At 37.1% G+C, this 22825-nt stretch overlaps 1 protein-coding gene across 28 annotated transcripts in view; it reads left to right on the top strand.

Moving 5' to 3' along the window:
- ADGRL2 (adhesion G protein-coupled receptor L2) overlaps positions 1 to 22825 on the top strand; it is a 320846-nt gene that overhangs the window by 256585 nt on the left and 41436 nt on the right. For 21 of the 28 annotated variants that reach the window (XM_030494611.2, XM_030494604.2, XM_030494621.2 and 18 more), the window contains 3 exons: positions 11097 to 11206; positions 15884 to 15898; positions 16832 to 17632. In XM_030494611.2, coding sequence (XP_030350471.1) covers positions 11097 to 11206; positions 15884 to 15898; positions 16832 to 17632 — 926 coding nt within the window. The remainder of the gene's footprint in view (positions 1 to 11096; positions 11207 to 15883; positions 15899 to 16831; positions 17633 to 22825) is intronic. The other 7 variants (XM_030494612.2, XM_030494603.2, XM_030494610.2 and 4 more) reach the window with 1 other exon arrangement.

Below are 22825 nucleotides of genomic sequence, written 5' to 3'. Positions count from 1 at the left end.
CCTTACTGTTCATTGCTTCTCAGATACCTTGATTCTTGATCTATATGGTGGAGCAAATTGGAAATGTATGTATACACACATTTTTCCAGGAATGTAAAATCATTGTTTCACCATAACTCAAGAGTTTGTGTTCCTTTTCCTCTATTTAGTATATTCATTTTGGCTGAGTTTTAAATGTAACAATAATGTTACAGTTCTGAGCTCATAATCTTTCCCTGTTTACTGAATTTCTTAACAGCATTGAACTGAAGTGTACCACTACACTCAGGAAGCTGTAGGTGTTTTCTCATCTAGGACGTAGTAGCACTGGTACTGCCTTCAGTATATTATTCTAGTGCCAGCATCACTGGTGGGTATGAAAAACATTTACTTTGTGTATTTAGCTTTCTTAGATAATTTTGCCGCCTTTGTGACAGAGATACAGCAAAAGAACACCTCCTGGAGTCACATTTAAAACAGAAGCACTTTGGGTAATGTACTGTAGACAGAACACATATGAGTTAGTGCTCAGTTATCATGAATGCCATCAGCAATGCCTTGTTGCTTTCTTATCAGCCACTTCCTGCTGTCAGCCCAGTGCTTATTTCAATAGAAAAGGATTTGCATCAAATGTAACACAGTATTATGTATGGCTAACACAGGGTTTTTAATTGTGCAGGCACATGAGACTCCTTCAGTAGTAGACAGTTTGATAAAAGGATTAGATCATGAATATTTTTGACATAATTGAAGATTATCTGTGCATTGACAGAATCAAGCCAGTGAATTTTCTGATGTGTTTTTTACAGGGGTGAATCTCCTTGACTTGTGTGAAAACCAACCACAGAATACACAGGATTTTTGCAGATGTAAGAACAAGCAAACGAAAGCAGACCCCTAAACTTTGTTGGGCTTAAAACTGGGAGTTCCAGGAATCAGAGTGCACAGCTCAAATCAATAATTTAATCTTTTAAATTCAAAATGCAAAGAAGAAAGTGGGATTGTGCTTTCCAAGTTAGAGCAGAAAGATACTTTTGCAGGGGAGGTCCTATACCTGGAAGCCCTGCAAGCTTTCCGGATGATAATTAGATCCAGACATCACTGGGGGTAATGAATAACAGTGCTTTGTGACAGGCATTCCTCTCAGAAGAAAAGAAAGTACTTGTAGTGAGGGCTCTCAGACACGTTTTAATAGGAAATGACACCACTGTTACAGAGTTGATGAAAGACCTACCAAAGGACAGCATTTCTGGAAAAAATCAGCAGATAAAATAAGAAAAGTTGTAATTTTGGTATTAGTTATCAGTTAAATATATGTAACTTTAAAGCCATGAAATGTGCATTAAAAATTATGAGAAAAAGGACTATACCATCTTGCTAGCAGATTGCACTTTTATAAATCTTGTAAAATAACCAAGTTGTCTTTTGGCTTCTTGCTCAGCATTTTGCTTTGAGTTCTGTTGAGCCATAGAAATGAGTCGCTCCATAGCCCTGTGGAATTGGTAGATATGCAGCAGTGGGCACATGGCCTCTGTTCATGAAAATTATGACCCAAAAATGGGATATTCCCTGAGGCAAGTTTACAAAAAACAATTTATTCTTTTTCACCCTGTAAAACTCATCTTACATGCAGGATCTCTTGCATTATTACAAACTCTAATCCTCTAAGTGGGTAATTAACGGACCAGAAAAGCCATTTGTGGAAAGAAAGAGCCATAAGGGTGAAAAATATTTCTCCACTGAATGATCTTTAAGGAGTAAATAATTACAAGAGTGAGAGGTTTGGGATGACCAATCTAAATCTGAACATAATTAGGATGAACACAGTTTGAAAATCGAAGCAGTTGGCATGTGCAACAATTCTCATATCAGAAGACTAATTAAATATTTAAAAGCCCAAACCCCCTCACTATTCACAGAAAAATAACCTGCCACAAAAGGGTCTGTAACTTTGCAGATAATTAGGGAGGGTTACAGGGGGAAAAAATCACAGGTTGGCTCCAAGGTTCTGCAAGGTCATGTCTTATTATGGTGTATCTTTTATATAGTCTGATAACAAGTTTCTTGCTAATTTAATCTAAGTAGGGCATCCCATAGCGATTTCCCATTTCCCTTGTTGAAAATGTGATCGTTTCTCTATATGCAAACTGCAATAGGTGAACATTTTTATAAATAATTGCTCCTAATTGATACAGGCTATAATATTTTTAATTATTCAAGGAGAATGCATGTGTTAAAGTTCAGTTAGGGTTACCCCCACCACACCCCCCGTTCGAAATTGTCCTCATCCTGTCCATTGTAGAGGGAAACCAGAGGGCCCTATGAAGTCATGTTGCCTCAACAGCCAATTCTGTAAATTAGTAAGTCTTACTTTCCTATTAGAGCTAAGATGCATGTATGTTGAATATGCATTTCTGCAAACAGAAGAGCTGTGTTAGACTCGGGAGACCCATAATGAGCCAAGCTGAATTTTCATTGGGCTGAGCTGGAGGTCCATTTGAAGCGTGAACATTAAAAGTATACTAAGGCTTCTACATTTCAGAAGTTGCAGTAAAAATCACACCTGCCATTTGCAATACCTTATTTTAGTAATTAAAGTGGGTGATTTTTTAGAATGTATTTAAGAGCTGTGCAAATTAACGTAAAGGACAAAGCTATATGTTTTCAATATTGTAATTCTTCAAGTTACTCATTTAATAATAACTTAGAAGCTGATTTAAGTTACATAACTTTTAACTACATTATGAATATGTTGCATGCCAAGCCATGGATAAAAAAGATCAACAGTGCTGCAACAAAGAGAGTTAAAGGGTTTTTACTTTTATCCTATGCTCTCTATCTGGGAGGCTCTTCTTCTGCAAGTCTGTTGCAGTGTTTCGCCTAAGGATCAGACACTGTGCTTCAGGATTTTCACTTGGATTTTCTATACTCTTTACTCTAGCATTGTGCCTCAGAAACAAATGCCCCTTCATAAAGCTCTGATATTATTACCCAACCCTATGTTTCATCCCTGAAACCTCCTCAACCCACAAGACGGGATGCTGCACTCATGTTTATTCTTTGAGTGTGAATAATCTGTGTAAATTGCTCAGGTATTACAATGCTGCACTGCTAAAGTTTTCATTAGTAAATAAGCATAGCTGCAGGCTACTTATTTTGTCTAAATGGTAAAACATTTAATTGGATCTTTTGAACTGATTACTTTTCAGCAGTGCGGATCTGCTTGGCTTACTTGGTGTACTAAGATATACACTGCTGCTAATCCCATGCTGCATTTTGCTTGCAAATACGCACGCACATAAATAATATGACAAGATTATGAATATTACTTTATTACCATTTCTTCTTCCTGAGGCAGGGTTGCATTGGAAACATTTTCCCTAAAAAGCAGGTCTCTCCTGCTTCATACTGTTACAAGGTTTGGATTTGCACCTATGCAAACCTCACCGGGAGATTGTTCCATTTACTTTGCACACCTCACTGCATCTTTTGATACCTGGTTTTCCTGTCCTTGCTTTACAGTCATCATCTCACAGGCTCCGGTAGTTCTAGTAGGACTTTCATATATGTGGCAGAAAGTAGCGGGGATAAAGACATGGGATTATAAAAACACTTACAAAATTACAAAGAGAAGGCAGGAGATACGTATTCACTGGAATCTACGCTTTTTCTTTCTTTTTTTCCCTTCCCTATTTTATCTAATGCTTCAGTTTCAGGTTAATAATAACCGCATAATAATAGCATTTACACAATAAACAAAGTACTGGAACAAGGATGAACCATAACAAGAAAAAAAATATCTGTGCTAGCTTACATGCGAGTAAGTGAGAAGATTCGTGACTGCTTTGAGCTTAGAGAACATGAATACTAAAAGGCAAATGGGTCATAACTAAATGTATTAAAATTGTAAGAAAAGGTTTGAAAGCAAGAAATACTCTGTTAAATTACTTTGCCATACAAGTGTGATACATGTTCATTGATAGTGAGTCAGACGGGGTAATCCTAAGAAAGGGCCTGTGGGAGTTGCATATTTTTTGTTGTGTTTTATTGTCTGTTTGGAGTTTTCATCCTTAATGCATACCCATAGACTCCCACAAGATTACATTGTATAAAGAAAACAAATATTATTGCATATTTATTGGGCAAACGGAAACAATGCTATGGTGCACCTTCTTCTACGATATTAATTATACACTATTTAGCTTCCTTATGTCATGTTTACTCAGTAATTAGGAAGATTCAGCAAATCATCAGTATTATATTTAAAAGAAAATAGAAACTATTTTCTCAGTTTTTTTTCCCCCAGAATATTTTTCGTCTGAAGCCAGCAGGTTTATTGCTGTAGTGGTCATGTTGCCAAGTGCATAGAAAATCCCAAGGTTGGGTTGTGAGTTTTCAAACCAAGTTGTAGCATGCCTTACTGCTTGAGCAGTCACAGGAAGTTCTCCCATATCTAGACACAACTCTTACAGCCAAATTCTGCCCTCATACGTGCTCATGTATGTCCCTTTTTTTTCTTAGATTACGAAAACCACCACAGCACACTGAATCTGTTCTTCCTTTCAGCTAGGTAAAATTGATGCTGTCTTCCTTTTGCATGCTTGTTCCCCCATAATAGTGTTAGGGATTCTAACTTGAAAATAATTTTTAGAAAATATTACTCATGAGTAAGCAATGTTGCCCATGTGGGTTCCTGGGTTTTTAAAAAGCCAGTTGTAGGATTATATGTCTATCTTCAAGGAAGCATGTCTCTGTAGGGATACATGTGCTCTCTGTCTGCAGGGGTAGGGTTGTGCTGCTGCTGGGCGGTTGCTGGATCACTATGGATATTGCAGTGAGGGCTGGCCAATGCTGCTTCAAATCAGGGATGTCTAGCATGGCTGGGGGTTTTTTAGCAGGGGTTTATTTTTTCAGGATTTGGTTAGGTCCAAATTGTGAAATCATTAGGTTTCAATGTGTAATAATGTATTTCTTGTGAAGTGAATTTGAAACTCAGAATTTAAATACATTTCTTCAAATAATTTTATCTATTGAGGTATGTGTGTGTACATATGTATGTATCTATACACCCCTAAAGCATAATCTCTGTTATCTAGCTATTTGATATGTAAGTTTTGTACATACTTTCTGAGACAAAATTAATAAAACATAACATTTAAGTAATATCTGACATCTTCATACATATGTAACTTTGAGTTTAATAATAGTGAATATGGATACAAAAGGAGAAGCACATCTCACATAGCAGTTGTAGACCATTAGGAATACATATGCAAAGACAGCCATTTACTCTGGGTAAAGAGGTACAGGAATTTTTCCATTTAAAATGTGCTGTTGTTAAAAGTCAGTACACGAAGTGTAGTCGTCCCACATTCCCATCTCTTTTCACTCATACTGCAGCTCACCCAGGGTGAATAAGGAACAAGAAGACCATATGGAGTATGTGGTGCTACAACTCAGAGTTTACGTGCTTCAAGTGGTGTTTAAGCAGGTTGCTGCAGGCGATATGCAGGAACGTGTCATCATGCTAGCTTTTAAGTATTTAATCAATATGCTGAAAGAGAAGTATTGTCAGATCTGACTTAAAAGTTTCAAAACGTACCAAGATAGATTTTTTCAACATATTGACTATTGTATTTAAAATTATTTATTAAGCATTGCTTTATACTGTATCTGTTGGTTTTTTTTCTTTTTAAAGTGAAGTGCACATGACTGTTTTCTGTGTTTGGCAGTTTTACCTTACTTAATGAAACACTGCATTCACAGAAACACAGCATTAGGAATACCCAAAATTATTTGATAGCCAATTTCTGGCTAGACAGTAACCCATATTCTTTTCAAAATAAAAATCCATATCCTTTTTCAAAAGAAACAATGTTTCTTTTATGTTTCTATCTTTGTCAAAGTTATATATGCAAAAGAAAGACATTTGAAGGGAAATTGTCATGTGGACATTATTTCCTACATACTTTAATTTCGCAAACTGCAGGAACTACTTGGAAAGGAACTGTATGGAACTTTGTGTGACTGATGTGACTTCCACCCAGAAAGATCACCTCTTTCCTCAGTCAGTCAGTCTGATCCATGTAATGCTAACATCTTCCCAGAATCTGTTTCTCGGATTCCATCCAGTACTTCACTTTCTGGTCCAGTCAAGATACACTGTGTTTTTCATTTTAGTGCTGGAGTATTTGTTCAAGTCCATAGATTTTGCATTTTAAATCTTCCTTTGAACAGTGGTGAATAATGGCCCTTGGCAGGAGATAATGAAATTTTCTTAATTTATATTTTCAAGCAGAAGCTTCAATTGAAAATGGCATCCTGTGGCCTGGAGACATAGCTGTAGTGCAAGTTTCTGGGGAGCTGTAATAATAATGCAGTGCCAGCGGTGACGGGGAATGATAGGACAGTGAAGAAGTAATTTAAGAAAGAAAAGAGAAGGTACCAAGACTTTATTGTAGCATATCTAATGATCTGCTGAAGATTCCCAATAGCTTTTGGAGCATGACAGGAGAAACTAATGTTATCTTGCCAAAACAGAAGCCCTTGCTTAATCAGCAAAATAAGATTATTGATTAAAACACCTCACACAATAGGTTGCACGTGGAATTTCATCTCCATACATTGCACATGGAAAAGTGCAATAATGAGCATCAGATAATAAAAAAAGAGCAAAAGCAATTTGTTGGGAATTGTACAAGTCAAGATTAGAGTTGAAATGCAAACAAATTATCGTGGAAAGTACAGCTGTCCTTAAAACTGAGCACAGAAGGGGTGGGATGCAGCAGGGACATGGCTTGCTAACAGCCCTGCTGGAACTGCTTTACTTTCCTTTTTTTCTGTATTCATCTGAAATGTGAAAGGGCCATTTCTCATTTGCAGAGTCTTCTTTCTGAGGTGAAAGAAGTTCAGACATTGTACTGTAACTGTTAATTAAACACTCCATTTGATTTCTAGATTACTCAAAGTTATGCATCTGCATTGTGAAAATGTAACCTTTCTTCATTCATACTAAAATACTGAAGAAACAAGTGTTAAGAGTTACACAACTGCTCCTTGCATTCACGAGAATAGTGATACTTCCTACATTTTCCCTTGCAAAACTCGCTATTGCTAGCACAACCTGAATGATCATCCCTTCAGTGCTACAGTTAGTCTTTTCCTAACTAGAGTTTCCAATTTAATTCATATATTACCTTTCATAAATCAATAGTTATTGAGTTTGTATAGAGTTCTTTGCAGATCTACTTTATTTCCTTGTAAATGACAAAGTCATTGTATCATAAATCTTTGTGAATATTGTGTCTTAAGCATGAAGATGTCTCTTAGTGTATGAATTTTAAGACTGTACATAAAAACCTGAGAATTTGCGTATTTTAATGTATGCTACGGAAGTATGCAGTTAAGTAGATTACAGAGCAGTTAAATGGTACTTAAAACCTACAGAAAACTTAAACACTAGATTACAGACACTAAAACACTAGAGTATTTGTGATTTGACTTCTTAAATTTGCAGAAATCAGAGCTGGTTTGTGTCATGCCTTCCTTGGAACAATTCTAAAGGAGTTTTTAAATAGTTTGACCAAACTAACGGTATTTTGTGTAGAAAAAATAATATTAGTTAAAATGAATGAGGGACTTCAAGTTATTTCCAGTTAAGGTTTTTGAGGTTTGTAATTTATTTTTTCCCCCTGGTGGTGTGTAAGCCAATTTTGCAAATCACCAGGAACTTTACGTCCGCTACAGTTTTGTTTTGGAGAATCTCGTGAAATGGCTGCACTTAGAAAGGCTGCTGCAGTGATGTGGTAGCTTTGATGATCTGTAGCCATGTAGGATAATCTGCTGTTTAGTGCTATGTTATGGAGAGTGGAGTATCTTTAGTCCAATATACCACAGAATTCAGTGCTTCTTGTCTTAAAGAAGCTCAATGGAAACCTTTATCAGTTTGTAGAATGGTTTTTGCAGGCAGCAGCAGAACTGCAGGCCAATAACTAATAGAGAAGTTAGTATCCCTGGTTTTACAGGGGGGAAAAACCAAAGCAGCGGACAGAAGACTTTCATTTATCCAGAGAATAAATTGCAGGAGTGTAAATTCCCTGAATTACTTGTCTCAGAGCTACCTCTACAAAGTCCTCTTACTCTCATCTCTGTCACCCATGAATTGGGGTTGACAGCTGCTGTAGATGCTGTTGGTTTTATTTGAAGGTTTCACTGGAATTGCAATATGACCACTAACTATGTAACAAATAGTTACCCGAATGTTGACTTCTAAAAATGTGAATATCTGAATCAGGTGTCTTTAAAATATTAGAAGTACATGAAAATCAGAACCTTATAATTACTCAGGTTTTATAAAACGCAACCAGCAATGCAGCAAAATCAGTGATTTGAGTGTAAAAACCCTGCAATTTAAAGCACAAATCCTTCTATTCATTTACTTTTCCAAGTAATTGCACTTCTGCAAGCTGGTGGTGTGCTTTGTAGCACTGCTGTGTACTGCAGAAGTGGGCATAGCTCATTGTTCTGGAATTGGGGTCTCCTTCGTTTTGACCAAAGGTAAGCAAAAGGTGACCATATGCACAGCAGGTGAAATCTTGCATGAAGAAATAGTCAGAATTTTTTAGAAGGTCAGCAGCTTCCTGTAAACACCACTTAATGTCTGAAGTTTGACACTGGCACTGTACAAAGAAAAATATACTGCGTTTTGTTCTGAATTATGATGATGATGATGATGATGATGATGATGCATCCTTTTGATACAAGCTAGCATGAAGTTCTTAGTTTCTTTACTGAAGGCAACATTATGAGTCTTTCACTGGGGGAAAATGAAAAAGAAGAAAACAGCTTTTTGTAGGAAAACAGGAGTCCATCTTTTAAATAAAATTTACAAATACTTCTAATAGAACTTTTTTCCCCACACCTAAATATGACCTTCATCAGTTTCATTCTCAAGCAATTTCTGCCAATATGTATCCATTTTATTTTGTAACAAAACAATATTTCTCTCTTAATTGCCGCTCAGTCAAGTGAAAAATGAAATTTTCATACAGCTCCAAGCTGATGAAACCACTATGCTGAATGATGCACTGTGCAGTCTTTTTATGGGAATTATTTTGATTTCAGCTTAAGGTTTTCACTAAAGAAAGAGAAAGAAATTTAAAGAAATTAATTACAAAATCTTACATCAGAAGTTTTCTCATACTGGTTAGTCTGGCCTGAGATGTGGGGCATAAAAATCCCCAAGCGGTTAGAACAGACTGGCTTATGAGGTTTGGGCCATATTGCCTTCTCCTCCTTTTACAGCCTCCTACACAACACACATGATAGCAGCACTTTGACCTTCATGTGAGTACAAAAAAGTGGCTGTATTGCACATTTTCAGTACTACAGATTCAGTACAGTGATCTTCTCTGCAAGTTGGGTGCACATTTCATCACTTCAGCATGGGTCTGAAAGCTATTGTATGTGCCATACTCATTCCAGACTCTCTAATATACTGGGCAAGCTGTTGCACTCAGTAATAGTGCTACTGGTGTGCAGCATTACCTGTGCGATAGCTGTACAAGGGGACTTGTCTCCTGTGCTTCCCAGAAAGTCACCGCTACAAGCAGCACAGAGGTGACAGACTGAATTCCTCACCATCTATCTGTATTCATGGCTGTAAATATATACAGAAATTCCTGGCTATTTCCAAGTAGTTCTGCGGTTAACTAGCCTTCTGACGCTGGAAATTAGTAGCAAAAGAAAAGGATAAAGAAAAGAAGAATTAACTGATCAAGTCAGAAGAGTTGTTGTTCCTCAGTTTGCTCAGCAAGAGGCACAGCATGTCCTGACCAGCTCTGTGCTAGTTTGATTAGTATATAAAAAGGAAAGTGATTTATATCAGAGTTGTTCAAATGTGCTTGCTCTACCTTTTATGAGGTAGTGTGAATTATTCTTATACCTGTTGGCAATGTACAGCTGTTGAAAGCCATTGATACAAGATAGATTATTTTAGCTTGGGATGTGGTATTCAGGGAGTGTGGGAAGTAGCAGGGCAATAGAGAAGTTGATGTACAGCTGGAGTCAAAGGCTAGACTATTACTTAAATTCAGACTTCTGTTATTCAGTTTGCTGACAAACAAAACTAACCCCTGAGACGATCAGCCAAGCTCTTTTTCTTTTAGTCACCAAACTCCCTGACCTTCTTTTTTTTTTTTTCTTCTACTTCCTTCTGACAATTTTTCCATATTACATTTTGACCATCTCTCCAGGGTTATTGTTTTTCCCCTTTTAACTTCCAAGTTGGTTTGTTTCCCCCCCTCCCCGTAAAAGACAATACTACTCTAAAATCTCTTATTATTAAAAAAAAAAAAAAAAAAATTTCAAAAAACATTGAATTCAGTAGACTCTTATGGTTAGAGGCATTATAATAAAGCTTTTCTTTTTATCAGAATGTGCTGACTTCCATTGTTATGCAAGTCATATGTATGTTTCTTATTCAGTCTCCTCTAAAATACATTTTAATTAATTTTCTTGCAGTTGTTCTTTTCAATTGTTTTTCTTATTTCCTCAGACAGTCATTTTTACCTCTTTCTGTAACCTAACAGAGGAAGCTTAGAGTCCACCAATTGCTCCTCCTAAAATAATTAAAGTGGAAATGCTAATGCTCTTCGCCTACAATAACTCTTCCAACCAAAATAATTTCCTTGAGATGTTAAACCATTCAGGAGAATGGGTATCTCTAAAGTTGGGAATAATTGCTCATTTGTGTTATTGTATGTCGTTCAAAATTACACATTTTTTCATTTTGTAGCATCTTTGCATTTTGCTTTGATTTTTTTGACCAGTTGTATCAAATCAGTATATATTTGGGACTGCTATCTTTATCAGTTTCAACAAGTGACAGTTGAGATAACATTCATCTCCAAATTTAAAAGAATAAAGCCTGAAATGAAATATTATCTTTAAGCCTTATTTATGGACTTTGACTGATCTAGTATTAATTGACTTTGTTGTCTTATGGATTGGACTGCCCAAGTGTGAAGAGAGTTAGCACTGCATATAGTACCTTAGTATGAACTTGCAAATTAAATGTAATTTTAAATTAATTAGCTTGCTTGCTTTTCCCATTACAGGTGCAACAACCGAACACAGTGTATAGTAGTTACTGGATCAGATGTATTTCCTGATCCTTGTCCTGGAACATACAAATATCTAGAAGTTCAGTATGAATGTGTTCCTTACAGTAAGTATAATCTTTTTATTCTTGCTCACTTCCTCTGGCCCTCACAATTAAAGCTGGAGTGCTGTTACATGGAAAAGAAGCATATGTTTATGGCCTATGAACCCATTATGCATGCAGAGCACTTGCAGACTAGGGCCTCCAATTAGCTTCACGAAGTGTGGAAGGAAGCCATGGTGTGATGCTGGCCAAGTGTCTGTCTGTGTTCTTAAGTGTTTGGCTTTTAAGGCTACTGTTTTTCCAGAAAACAAACTCAAATTAGCTATTCAATAGGCCAGATAGAAATTTGTACTTTTGCCCGCTACCAGTTGCTGACAAATTGGCTTGGCTCACAGACTTCTAAAGCAGGAATTGACTTCAATTTTAATCATGATCTACTTGAAAGGCTACCTGCTGTTGTGGTGAATTTGGGTGCACAGCAAAACCCAATACTGACACTCGGAGGCAAATGACCTGGTTGGGGACATTTTAAAATGACTTTGTGCTGCAGGGGCACATATAAGTGAACACAAATTCAGAGTGAATAATTAATCAATAAGTTACTTAAACTTGGTTCTTGAAAGCAATGGGGAAAAGAGTGAGAAAAAGATGTTTACTTTTAATGTAAAGGAAAAATACAAATTGTGTCTTGAATTAGCTGTTAAAATAGAATTTTTCACTGAAAACAAATACTGAAGTCATATTGAGATAGAGAAATTTGAAGTTTTGTACAATATTCTTTCTATTGCCAAAATTCAGTAGCTTTAGACATATTTCTTATTTCCTTGCAATAATTAATGCTTTTCTTCATTGACATGCATGCATGTTTATAAGAGTTCTGCAGATTCAACACTTTAACTGGATTTACTTTCTTATAAGGTCATTCTTTGCAGTGACTTCTCCCTCGTCCTGTAATTCAACAGAGAAATAGCTGTGTTTGCAGTGGAATTTGAGCAGTGCACTGATCATTCCCTTAAGTTACTATTAAGCGTGAATTTCTTGATCTGCAGTAATCCTTAACCAAAGTCACATTTTCTGTTGGTACAGGAAACAGGCCAAGTCTGAGATGCAAAAACACTGTGGTGACAGTATATATCCAAAAAAGGAAGGAAATGTGTTCTGACATAAGCAAAGCTATGTCAAAACTGTCCATGCTGTTTCCTGCACAACTTCAAAATTTAGACTTCTTAAACCAAAACACTACTTTATACTGCTTCACCACACTGAACCTTCACTGTTGTTAAAGGCCAAACACAGATCATCTCTTTTTTCTTCATTTCTGCTGTGTCATTGTGAAATGGTTGCTTGCTGATTTTTTTTCCTGTACCATTTGTAGGATTGGAAGCCTACTGCATACAGTGATCCCTAGTACCATTCCTCCTGTGTGTAGTATCGGTGGCTTGTTTTAACTGTTCTTCTCGTGCCACTTTTGAGGAGTTATGTCTTACCCCAATCTAACCAAAGTTTTGTTCCACAAAGATCACTTTCACTTTAGCATTATTTTCATTCCCAAATTCTCAGAAAGAGGGCAGTGCATCTGATTCCAAACCATGAGGTCAGTCAAATGACAAGAGGTTACGTTTCCAGTTCCAGTAGGCTAGCTCGTAGAGAAAAAGTGTAATGCAAATAATGTTCAAACATAATTTTTTATGCTGTTTTAGGAAGAGAAGTTTGGATATGTTCTACCGATTGGGTATTGCTATCTACAGGAACCTTTTCTTTTCCAGTTTTCTGAAGTATAGTGCCACAACGCGGCCTACCCTGTGTTCTAACATGTAGATATTCTATTTTTTAAATGTTTATTTTTGTTTACTGTCAATTGCATTGGCCTAGCCTTTGAATTATGTAATTCTGTGTCTATCATTATTCAGGATTCTGGATACTTCTTGTATTTCAAAGTCTCTTAAGTTTTTGAGTTTGTCAACTGCAGCATGTACAGTGATGACATTATGCCAAATTCCAGAATTGTAAGAGGCATCACTCGTCATTACCAGCAGTCATCAAAAAGGTTGCCAGTTGCTATAATCAGTTTGGAAGTTTGATTTCAAACCATATTATGCTTCAGTAGCCGTTTTGATTGTTGACCATCTTTCTTCCCTGTCCCACAAAGCCTATTCTGGTATTTTGCCAAGTCATTTTTTTCTGATGCCTGATAAATTGCAGTTACCATGTCTGATTTTTTTCTCCCTTGTTCCAGTGCTCCATATCTAAGCGTACGGAATGACTGAAATCATTAGGTTTGCAAACAGCAGCTGTCCCAGCATAAGAGACTTGTTAGGAAGGTGGGATAGGCTTTTGTGGGCCTAGGAAAGGAGGGTTTTAGTGATCACAGCATTTCTAACAAAAGTTCGGTGAGGTTCCTACTTTTTCTGAACTTCATCTTCAGTTACTGCAAGACTGCAAATTTTGCTATGTCTCACTGTGACACCTTTCAGACCATGAGAGATTACAAATAGCAATCATACCAGGTTTTGTGGTGAAAGTTGAGAGTTCTTACATACTGGAGTTGGTGTCACCCTTGTACAAAATGCAGTTTATGAGCTCCTCTGTGTGTTGCTGGCCTCCAGAAATACATAGCTTCTTTGCTGATAATACATACTGATTGAGCTTTCTCTGGGTTCTACAGTGATCACCCTCATAAGAAAGTACTTAATTAAAAACTTCCTTTTTAGCATCTCAAAGTGTAGACAAAAAAAACCCCAACTATCTCAATGATACTCCATTGGATCTCCAGCAAAACTAAAATTCTTAACAAATTTGATAGGCATTCCTTTGTCCTAAAATAAGGGTGTTATTGATTAAATTACTAAGAAATTGAGAGTACCATGCTTGACATTTATGTCAATTATGCTGCACAATGCATGTTGACGCTTTGACTGAATAGCAGAAGTCAGCCCTTTTATAAAGAAGGACATCAAAAGTACCATTTTGTACATCTGTGCATTTTTATTTTAAGCCTTTTTTGGTCTCAGGAATTCAATAGAAAATGTTTTAAAGTGTTTTATTCTCTCTCTGTCTGTATTGATTGGACTTTGCAGCATTTGTTTATTTCAATAAGCCCATCTGTCCCTGAAAAATGTACAGCTGTACACCAAAGCACACAGAACAGACATGCCAGTAATGATTTTAGTATCCCTATCTTCTTCCCCCTCTCCTATTACTAATTCTAAGCAGGTACAATATCAATATTGTGCTTTGGCAAGGAATAAACTCATGCATAAAAGTTCACAAACAGAATCATCTGAAAGTCATTAACACTGATTGTGAAACCCAGGAATTCGCCTTAGAATACATCTTCTGTTTACTTGAATAACTCAAGAATTACAAATTGCAGAAGAAAAAGTATTTTACCTAAAGATGTATAAATGAACAAAGGCTAGGAAAACTACTGCTCATTTTGAGAATATTAACCCCCTCCCACTCCCTCATAAAGTTTTGGAATTGTTCCCTGAAGAAACACTAGATCAGCTCAGACAATACCATTCTCTCAAGATAATCATATGTAATTTTGTTAAATGAAACTGAAAATCCAAAACTTTACGTGAAACATACAAATACATTCTTCCAGATAATACTGAAAATATAATAGCTGTGCAAATGGTTTTGATACACTTCCTTGGTATCAGCAACTACTGTTACACAGATTGGTACATCTGTCATTTTCCACTTCATTTTATGAAACTAAGGGAGCCTACTTCAAAGTCTACTGAGTATATGAAATAGATTTTATTGCAAATAATTATTGGAAAGCTGTTTACTAGCTGGACTTCAGCTATATGTTTTCCTGTAACATGTTTCTTAAAACTTCCTTTGGGAAAAATTGCTGTAGTAATATAACTTTGTTAATTGGGTTCAGTTTGTAATTTCTATGTACGGTGTGGTGGGATGGATATTTGTTTAAACACTTAGTATGACTGTCCTTGCATACTAGCTTGCTGTTTCGGGCTTAATCGATGGTGCTGGAGAATATCTGAATGAGCTAAATGTTTATTTTTTCTTCTCTTTTCCTCTTGCTTACTGTGCTTTTGCTTCTTTTTTCTAGATGTTTTTGCTTATTCCTTCTAGTGTGATTTTGCAGTTATAGACTAAGAAGTGGCAAAAATTCTCAAGATTAACATTTGGGAAAACAAATAAAATAAAGCCTAAGGAGAGCCAAAGGATGCAAGCTGCTTTCTTTACAAGAAAGAAAAGCAGAGGGGTGTCTGGGGCAAAGATGGGAGAAGGTTTAATAAGCACACATACAAACCTATATAATTAATATGCTGCATTTTGCACTTCTAATTATGTAATTAATATAATACATATATGTGCACTCGCACATATATGATAAATCAGAGTCGCACTTAAAAACCAACTTGATAGCATTATACTTTGAAAACAAGAAGGATATGTGTAGCATGCATTAGTAAAGTCATTCATTATTTATTCAGGTTCACTAAGTGAAACTACATGCCAACATATCTGTATTGCCTCCTTAATCTACTAGAATGATTGATCCATGTTCACTTATGTAACCGTAGAATCTCTCTCCTGCTAGGTTTTCCTGTTGTCTGTTTCTCTTTATCCAATATAGTGCAGTTCTTATTCTCCCTATATTTAGCGTCTGTTACTAATTTAATCTTTAGATTAATAGTCAATTTATGTTAATCTTCTTTCTTTTTTCCTTGCACTTTTTTATTTTTCTTCCGATGCTTAAAATAGAAGTGGAGCAAAAAGGTAAATAACGTATACAGTCCAAACCCCAGCTCCTTGTTATGTGCCTTATGGATGTTAACCTCTTCCCTTCCCCTTCCCACAACACTCTTATATTATGATAATCAGCAGGATCTCATAAGTACACCTCATAAAGAAGTCGACTGTTTGCAATAAAGTGACTTGGCTGCTTGAAGTAGGTGGCGGGGTATAGTGTCTGAAATACTTGGGCTGGAGGGAAGACTCCCTTGCTTTTTTTCTCTCCCTTTCTCTTTGTCTTTTTTTCCCTCTCTTACTCTCACCCTTGGGTAAATTCTTGTTAATCAAGTGTCATCTTGCCTGGCTTCCGGAACCCTCTCCATAGCATGCCATGGTTACAGGGTTTCCTGGTCTGTTTCATTCATTGCTTTGGTTGTGTTTTGTTTTCTCTGCTCCTAATTGCTTTCTCTATATACCTGATGATTTGTTTTGTTCCCTTATTTTTAATCGAGGCACCTCCTTTTTCAGCCTCACCACTTCTTAAAGTTCTAAACAAGTTGATGTGATTTTTTTTGGACTGAAATGACATAGCGCACTGCTGCACACCAGTTAAAAGCTCTGGAACATTTATGTGTACTCACTAAAAGTCTAAGATGAAAATGCAGGAGTAGCTCTACATTTTCAGCTGTCTGTGTATGCCATTGAGCCTTGGTCTGTACTAGTGAAAACAGTTCCCATCCACTTTCCATACTGGTACAGCAAGAACATGGTAACTTTAAGAAAAGTGGATGATAAAGGGTGATAATTGCATTAATTATAACATAAGGTATAATCTAGTGCCAATTAAATTGATTTTTTTTCTTCCTGACACAGTCATTATGATTTACCTACCTTTTTTTTTCCTTTTTTTTTTCCTTTTACTATGAGAAAGTCTTAATTTGACGTAATTCTTGTCTTACTTCTCTCTGTGACTGTTAGTTTTTGTTTGCCCGGGGACGTTGAAAGCAATTGTGGACTCACCGTATTTATATGAAGCTGAACAAAAAGCAGGTGCTTGGTGCAAAGATCCTCTCCAGGCTGCAGATAAAATATACTTCATGCCATGGACTCCATATCGCACCGATACTTTGATAGAATATGCTTCTTTAGAGGACTTCCAAAATGGACGCCAGCAGACGACGTATAAACTCCCAAATCGAGTGGACGGCACTGGATTTGTAGTGTATGATGGCGCTGTCTTTTTTAACAAGGAAAGAACTAGGAACATAGTAAAATTTGATTTGAGGACTAGAATTAAGAGTGGAGAGGCCATAATCAATTATGCTAATTACCATGACACCTCTCCCTACCGATGGGGGGGAAAGACTGATATTGACTTGGCAGTTGATGAAAATGGCTTATGGGTAATTTATGCTACGGAGCAAAACAATGGGATGATAGTAATTAGCCAGCTGAATCCCTACACCCTGCGTTTCGAAGCCACTTGGGAAACAACATACGACAAGCGGGGAGCATCCAATGCTTTCATGATATGTGGTGTCCTGTACGTAGTGCGGTCAGTGTATCAGGACAATGAGAGTGAGACCGGCAAGAATGCCATTGATTACATCTACAACACCCGGTTAAGCAGAGGCGAGCATGTGGACATTCCTTTCCCCAACCAGTACCAGTACATCGCCGCAGTGGATTACAACCCCAGAGACAACCAGCTGTATGTGTGGAATAACAACTTCATTCTGCGATATTCTTTGGAGTTTGGCCCACCTGATCCTGCCCAAGGTAGGAATTTGGGTTTTCTCATTTTTAATCTCTTTGTACTTCCATTCAGATAACTGTGTTATGATACTTTTTGTCTTCGACTTAGCTGTTAGAAAGGCAAGGAAAAGTTGTTTGTGCCATACAGAATTATAGTGGTGCAAGGCAAATTCGCAGAACCTGCGAAGAGAGATAGAATTTCTTTATTTGGTTTACAGGCTTGTGCTTTTTTTCTTTTTTCTTTTTCTTTTTTTTTCTTCAATACAAGTGTTTAGCTTTTCTGTGTTTAAGAACAAGTTGAGGAATTGTTTATTTACTGTGTACCATCAGTCAGTTTGACTTCTATAGCTAAACTAAGTTTGAATTCATCCATGCTGAGCCAGAAACCCGTTCCTATTCGTTCGGTGTTACCTGACTTCTGAATTGATTACAACATACATGCAGACCTTTTAACTTCTTGGCGCCAGCAGCTGGGAGCGATGTGTGCTGGGAGGTCCCAGAGGAGATGTATGGGGTTAATGTGCAATACCAAGCATAAGTATTTTTCTGCAGCCCTATTTTCACAGTGTCTAATGCCAGGTTAGACAAGATTATCCAACATCTTTTTAGCAGGTTTCTCTGTAAGTCCATTACAATTGCAGTTCAACTCACTTGAAGTTAGAACAGCTTAGCTAAAAGGAAAGACACTAACTGCCAAAAGAGGAGAAAAAAACAGAGTTCCTAAGGGCTCAGAAATCCCTAAAAATGACATGAGCAAGCGCAGCCACATATTAACGTCTGCAGAGGAGAGTAAATACCAAAATAAATGCTCCGTGGCAGAAGATGCATACAGCAAGGAATGGAATGTTGATAAGCTCCTTTAGCAATGAAGGTAATACTTCACTTCTCTCATCTAACTGGTGTGCATGTTTAGCAGCTGCTTTTTCTACTTCAAAAAAGTAGTAATAATGACTTCTCCACACGAAAGGTAGCTATCCTGCTTAGCGAAGCTGATTCAGGCACAGCAGTGCAAACTAAGTAGTGTGCACACAATTATATCAACATACATAGAGCTTTTCCAGGTAAACAAGTATGCAATACGCAGCAGAACAAGGTAGTTTAGAACTGATACATGAGTGATCTCCAGAGCCAAGTGATGATCTGTCCAGTCCCTGGCAGTACGTGGCCAGGCTCAGGCAGGTTTCAGGTGTTTGGGGACTGAGCTCTGGCTGCAGGGGCAACCGTCCTGGCAAGCCGTCCTGTATATCAAGCTAGTCCATTCCTCAGGGAGGCTTTGGGGCTGCGCTTAGCAGAGACATGCCCACCTATGTAATTAGAAAAAATTTAAAGCTTTCATTTTCATACATTCTCATGTATGTCACTTTTCATTCGGTTTAACTGAGATGAAGACACATTTTAAATTCTCCAAAGCTTTCATAGTAACAGGGAAAATGGAGGCGCAGGCTCTAAGGAGCTTTCACAGTTCAGGCAGCTGCCATGAATGTGGCAAAAGCTAATCTTTAAATCACTGCATTGAAGAAAAAGTATTAAGGAAGGGCAGGGAGAGAAGAAAAGGCTTTGTGGAATTCTTCCTTTGCTTTAGTAAACCATCAAAGGTCTCAAGTAAGACATTTCATAATGTTTTTATTATGAGAGTCTCCAAGATCGTGAGTTTCAGTACACGTACTGGCCACATCCCGTCTAATACCAGAAAGAGATTTGGGTGTCCACCAGCACCCTTTAATGTTCCTGGATTCCTTGCTGGCATGCAAGGAAGGGGAAGAAATGGTTTATTCCAACCAGACCTAGGCAAGAAGGGGTCCAGGGCACACCACAGGGTGCTTGCCTCTCATCTGAGCTCTTTGCCCATTCACCCGTGAAGGCAGAGAAGGAGTATATTTTGAGTGATTTATGAGTTTGAGTTTTAAATGCCTTATGACATCAGTAAATATAGTTTGATTATGGCCCTTTCAAAACATAGAAACCATATGAAGGCACTAGGTTTATTTGAATATGTAATGCATGTATTCACAAACAGTATTTTTCCTTATATAAAGCCAACACCCATAATTTTAATTTTGTATGGATCTGTACATAGAAGACCTAAGAATATGTTTCAGTTCATTTCCTCTTTTGCCTAAGCCAATTGCCTGTAGTTAAAAACTACTAAATTAAAGGAAAAGTTATCTAATGTGATTGTCCTTGAAATGTACTGTTGTAAAACCAAGAAAAGATTCTATACAGTTTCTAACTCTCTTTTATTTGTATTATATTTTCAGTTCCTCTTTGTTTCAGCATAAAGTCTGTATAAGAAAACAGTCCTTCTCTTGTTACACAGTTAAGGGATCTATATGTATAATACACTTTTGGATTTTTTTAACATATGGAATTAGACCAAATTTTCAGCACATTTGATGAAGGGTGTTTTTGTGTTTCTTTTGTTCTGGCTTGGTTTGGGTTTTTTTGTTGTTGACTAAGATTAGTTAATCATCTCCTCAAAGACATAGGATAATATTCTTTAAGTCACCTACACAAGAACCTTTTTTTAGTGTCTTTTGCAGTGGTACTTTAATATCAAGTATTTAATGGTGTCACAAGGTCAGTGCCTCAAAATTGGAAGTCATTGCCTTTTCTGTTCGAATGGTTAACTTGGGGCCATTGTGGGAAACTCAGCAATCTGTGTTCCCTCTGTTGCCGTGGGAGCAATAATGGTATATAGACACATACTGATTCTTTTTTCTTCCTCATCTGTCTCTCTTGGCTATCAGTTTTTGTCTACACCGTAATGTCCAACTACTGAGTGCTTCAAAAACAACAGTCTTTCTTCCTACATGAAAGATGGATTTGTCACATTAGAACCACACTTTTGAGCTCAAGGGCTTACATTTGCTCCCAGGGCCAAAATCTTGGGCTCATCCATGACCCCAAACCTGCCTTTTTCTTTCTATTGTTTCTTTCATTTTTAAATCTGCCTATTGAAACCTCTGAAATACCACTATAATTAACCTGATGTTGACCTTGCCCTTGCTGCAAACCTACGCCATTTTCTCATCTTAAAACTGTCCACGTTATGTGCTCCTTGTACCCTTATTTTCTTAAGTCTTCAGGAGAACTCTACAGATTTCTAGCGGATGTGGCAGCCAGGCTACTGTTTTACCTTGACAATGCAGTCTGCTGCTCTTAGAACCCTCCCTTCACTTCCTTCATGTGTTGTTTTTTCTTCTCTCTTCCCATGGGAATATAATACATAGATGTAGCATAGAACATTTAGGTTGGAAAAGGCCCTTAAGATCATGAAGCCCAACTGTAAACCTAAAACTGCCAAGTCCACCACTAAAACATGTCCCTATGCACCATGTCTATACATCTGATGCTGAGGAAATGCTGCAGTTTTCTCAGAGAGGTCCTACTGTTTCTGCAGTGCTTGTGTCTCCTGGCATTTGCAAAGTGTCTGCCAAGGCAATGCAACATGTAAAACATTCAGCCTCTTCTACGCCTCAGTCTACATCTTTGACATAGATGCAGAAATGGTTTTCAGAGCTATGGCTGACAAGTACCACTGAGATGTTGCAGAAGATCATTTTCTGAGGTTAAGTTTAAAAATTACATTTATGAAAACCATAATTTAGAAACAAAATAAAATATATCAGGCCGTGCAAAAAGCCGCTATGAAAAAATCAAAACAAACCAGAGTTTTTATATCCTTGGTAAATTTAGTGGGTATGTCCTATTACATTCATTCCAAAGGAGGTATCCAAGGGACCAAATGAATTCTCGCTGAAACAGGAAGTTTTAAAGGATTTTTAAGTTAAAAGATCAGGAAGAATGAAGGGAATTTTCCCCCTAAAAAGTGAATATGAGCATTACATTGTAGGGTTTCCTTGGTAACAAGAAGAAGATAAATCCTTTTGTTCTGTGTTAGTGCGTTAGGGAGAGATTTCATCTACACTCATCCCAATTTGTGCTAACTGTGCAAATTGTTCAAACTGAAGTTGTCTCCCCTTTTGTACCGTGATACCCATCATTAAGTTTTATTCGATCACTGCAGGAAAATATGGATGTCGTGAGTGTGGACAGAACAGAAACTTGGAAAATACTATCACTAAGGGCTTGAAATAATAGGAGACTAATACAACTAAGTCTTTATAACACCAAGAATCTACAACGAAGTCATGCAGCAAATTGTTAAGTAAATTAGATCATTACTGTTATATGGAATCTGATACACTACAAGTTGATTAAAGAGTGGTTGTACAAGAAAAGACAGCATAATAGGGACCAGATAGCACATTTCTTGATCATAGGTATTTTGCTAATTTTGTGGCATACTTATCATTTTCAGGGTATATATTTACAAATGGCTGTGTAAACATTTCACTGTCAGCTAAACGGGATTTGGCAGGGTCAACAGAGTACTGGCTAGCATAATAGCTGGAACCTATAGATAATTACATGAGTCTTAGTGACTTCCCTGCTATTCACTGAAGCATGAAAACAGACACACAGCGGTAATACGCAGTAGGCAGGGAAATCTGGATTTGCACAGGTTTCAGGTCTCCATTGCTTTACATGGCAGCTCAGTCTATGACACCCTTTGAAAACAAAGGCGGGCACATAGATATTCACATGTCCAAATACATTGAAATACCTGTCCTATAAGAGCATATGTTTAACTGAAAAATACATGCAGCTGATTTCTACAATTACCTATATGATGGAGATGAAAATAGAACCATTAGTAATTTCAGAAGTGGCGCATTATCTGGGCATTTCAACACAATTTTAAATCTAAGGCTAGAGTTGTATTTTGGGTGGGGATTTTTTTGTTTTGACTTGGTTTGGTTTTTAAAAAATGTATTTTATGTCTGCTTAGAATAGAAACCTGTTGCCAAAGAATACTAGATAGCTTGTGTGCCTTCTCTAAATCTACTCTTCACTGTCAGTTGGGGAAACAAAGTTACTATTCCCCTGCTGTCCTAGGCAATTGTGTCATGTTTTTTATAGACATCACACTGTTAAACAGGTGTTAAGTTTTACTCCAGTGGTGTCTTCATTTTTAGAAATGGATAGTATGCATAACTGTTCACATCAGCTGTTGGGAACTGCATGAAACAAATTCAAATTAATTACCCCCAATTTGAGTCTGTGGATTTACTTTACTTTTTTTTTTTTTTTTTAATTTCACATGGACAGTCTTCAGCTGATAATGAGACATGCCTATTCTTACAAAAGAGGTTT

Source organism: Strigops habroptila, chromosome 8 (assembly GCF_004027225.2).
Source record: "Strigops habroptila isolate Jane chromosome 8, bStrHab1.2.pri, whole genome shotgun sequence".
Classification (NCBI taxonomy): domain Eukaryota; kingdom Metazoa; phylum Chordata; class Aves; order Psittaciformes; family Psittacidae; genus Strigops; species Strigops habroptila.
The sequence above is the reverse complement of the archived record's forward strand: the minus strand, read 5'-3'. Positions and strand labels throughout refer to the sequence as shown.